Source organism: Phlebotomus papatasi, chromosome 1 (genome assembly GCF_024763615.1).
Source record: "Phlebotomus papatasi isolate M1 chromosome 1, Ppap_2.1, whole genome shotgun sequence".
In the NCBI taxonomy this organism is placed as follows: domain Eukaryota; kingdom Metazoa; phylum Arthropoda; class Insecta; order Diptera; family Psychodidae; genus Phlebotomus; species Phlebotomus papatasi.
The window spans coordinates 27,359,279-27,362,700 of NC_077222.1; the positions used below are offsets into that span (position 1 = coordinate 27,359,279).

The 3,422-nt window shown below is 28.8% G+C and overlaps 1 protein-coding gene across 5 annotated transcripts in view; it reads right to left on the reverse strand.

The window, feature by feature from the left end:
- Positions 1–419: 419 nt before the first annotated feature.
- The window catches only part of LOC129799544 (uncharacterized), a 49,989-nt gene continuing 46,986 nt past the window's right edge, over positions 420–3,422 (reverse strand). For all 5 annotated transcript variants that reach the window (XM_055843512.1, XM_055843515.1, XM_055843511.1 and 2 more), the window contains one exon: positions 420–2,239. In XM_055843512.1, coding sequence (XP_055699487.1) covers positions 2,121–2,239 — 119 coding nt within the window. In that variant the 3' untranslated portion in view covers positions 420–2,120. The remainder of the gene's footprint in view (positions 2,240–3,422) is intronic.

Genomic DNA, 3,422 nt, shown 5'->3' on the forward strand with positions numbered 1-3,422 from the left:
CCATGGAGCTTATTTCCTTCTTCATGTGCAGCATAAGAATGTGAAGCAAAAACTCATTCTCTGAATCGGTAGGGGCATATGTTTCTAGGAGAATTACTTTTTCAATAAAGCAAAATATCAGGAGGTAACTTACATTGTCCTTCCTATGCAGTCCTGAGGAGGTGATTTGGAACACTTACGACTGAGGAAAATAAATTAAGGAAAATACTTTCTGGCAAAAATACTGCGACAGAAGTTTTCTTCATATGCAGCAAGCAAAAGCTCATTCTGTAACTCGCTGGGAATATGCTTCTAAGAAAGAGGTTTACTTACTTAAAAACCAAAGCATCAGGAAGGTGATTTACATTTTCCTTTGCAGGAAATCTTAGGAAAAAGGAATAGAAACATCCAGAGCAGAGAGAAATAAAACAACGAGAATATTTACTGGCAAAAATATTTTACGGCAGAACAAGTTTTTTTTTTGCTCAAAATTAGAATATTTTCACAACTCTTTTTTCATTTATTTCTAGGTAATCCTTCTTAAACAATCATCATCATTATAATAATTTTTCATTATGTTCATCATTGTAAATTAATTTATGCATAGATTATAGGTGATTTTCTTGTTTTTTTTTGTCTAGAAATTATCTAGGAATCTTTATTTCTCATTTTTTTAGAATTTGTTTATTTTTTTTTACATTTTAACAAATTCTTTTTTTTTTGTTCTGCAGTGAGACAGAATTAATCACATAAGAATTTGTGATTTTCTATTTCAACTATTTTTACTTTTGTGGTTTTCAGTAGTTTTTTTTTGTAAATAAAATCTATGCTTCATTACAAAATAAAACATCAAAATCAAATATCAAAAGAATAATCTTCTGAAATTTTTGCTTTAAATTTTTTTTTCGCTCCTTCAGATAAATTCAAAAAACTCTTAATTTTAATTGAATACCACTTTAATTGTTACTCTCCTTCTTGACTTTTTTCTATAATCATTGTTTTTTTGTCATCTACAGGTAAAATTGTTCTTTAAAAATTAAGAGACACTTTTCACTATTATGACAAAGTTCTTTTTTTTTCAAAGTCAGCAAAAAAAATTAAAAAGACAGATAGGAAAGTGTCTTAGGAAAACAGTGAGGACTAAATAAAAAATAACATAGTAAAACCTAAATCGAAAAAATATAGGACACAAAATAAGAAATTTTGTTTGACATTTTTCTTTTTTTGCAAAGAAAAAGAAAAAAATAAGATTACAGAAAGAAAAACAAATAGAAATAATGCTAAATAAAAATTGGAAAAATTTGAAATATCAGTTTTATCATTCAGTTTTACACAATTAAATTAAAGGTTTTCATTTATTATAAATTTTCCGGATCTACGATTTGGTTTATCATTAATCAATTAACTCCCACATTGTAGCTTTTCGCCTCCATAGAAATATATCTCTATGCTCTTTTTTTTACACGTTTCTCCCCAATATGTTTTATTCTCCGTTCCGTTGGATTACAAAAAAATTTAACTTTTCTTTTTTCTTTATTTCCAAAAAAAAAAAAAGAAATTGCGGATCGTTTTTTCCTTTCTTTTCGTTAAACGTGAACTTTTTTTATTTGCTCTGATGCATAATTTATTTTTCCACGTTGGAAAACCCGCTTCACAAAAAAGAAATAACCAAAAAATTCTACAGTGGACCATTTTCTTTCCTTCACAAAATTTCCCTTTTTATCCCTCCTTGGATTTTCTGCACTCTGTAATATTTCTCTCTAGGCTAGAGTACTCTAGCTTAGAGCAAATATTTTCAAAGAAAAACCATATGCGGATTTTTTCTGCTATTTCTTGTGCGTCTCTTTAGTAAAATAAATACAAGAAAAAATCAAAGTAAAAAAAGTCACGCATAGAAGATCTTAAATTCATCAAAATAAAAAATAAATAAATATGAAATTTCTCATTCAGAGTTTTCCCAAAGAATGAAAAATTTCAATAGTTTTTTATTTCCGAGAGCAAAAAATTACAAATTAATCCCCGAAAGAGAAAGAGAGATAAAAAGGGAAAAAAACAAACTGAACAATTGAGAGGGATTGTAGAAGGAAGGGCGGAATAGTTACAACTGTAATTGTTTAATAATAACCAAATCGTGCTGAATCTCATCTTGAGAGACTATGAGATCGTTCACGGCTGCTATTTGACGAATTTGCCAAATCCTTGTCAGCTAACCGCTGATGTGGGGGTAATTTGGCAAAAAATGGATGACGAAGAGCCTCACCTGGGGCGCCACACAGAAAATACCACAAGTGGGAAAATAAATAAAGAAAATAGACAATTAATAAATTGACCATCAGACATTTAACCACGAAAAATATATGCAACAACACACGGAAGAAAAATAGAACAGAAGATTTATTGAAGAAATTTTGGGATTTCTTCACTTTACTGTAACTTTTTGATGCATAGACAGATAATTCTGTGACAACAACCAATTTTAGACCACGCCCCTTTTAGGGATTATTAACAAATAAATTAAAATTCTAGCAGTTTTAGAGGTTTTAAATGTCTTATAGAGGAAAGTATTTTGCTTTCCTTTGGAGATATGAAAAAGAAAAAATAAATAAGAAAATTTAAAGATGTATTCTACAAAAAAAGAAATAATAAGCCACCCCTTTAGGGCATTTTAGAGTAAAAAAAAAGAAACGAATTTAAATCAAATAAAAATTACACTAAGGTAAGAGAAGTATATATCGACCATACACCTTGTATCGGCCAGCTTGCAGAAGATTATCGACCACAAAGATTCATTTTATCTTTCATAGATTCATTTTTTAAAAATTACGAACTACGTTTTGCCAATTATCTAATGCAAAATATATTGCGTTTGTTCATATGTAATCTTCTGTATTAAGTTTTTCGTCGAATTTTTAAGAAAATATAATTATTTATCTAATTTATTGAAACACTGGATCGGAGTCTTAATCAAAAATCAGCCATTTCTCAAATTCTTAAGATTTTATACTAGAATTTCAGTGACACAAAATAAGAAATTATACCAATTATACCTTATTTAAATGATTTACGAATCTGCCTAAATCAAAACAATACTTCTATAAGTCGGTTTTTTTTGCAAAATTCGTTTTTTTTTCGCTTTTTGGGTGCTTCTTGGCACCTTCAACCTTCCCTATGAATATTATACCAGGAATTTAATTATTCTCAAAGTTATAGGGGTTTCAAAACTTAAAAATCCTATACTCAGCAAGTAAAATCTCAACTTGAAATCGCCCTCCTTCTCCTGTAAAGTTGACCATTCGCGACTCATTCGTTTTGTATTCTGTAATATCGATCTAGAATTTGATCTAAATAATGAAAATAATATTTTGTAAAATTGTTCGTAAACGTTTATGATTTCCTACTGGAGACTAATAAAATCCTCGTAAATCATATAGGGTGAATTATGC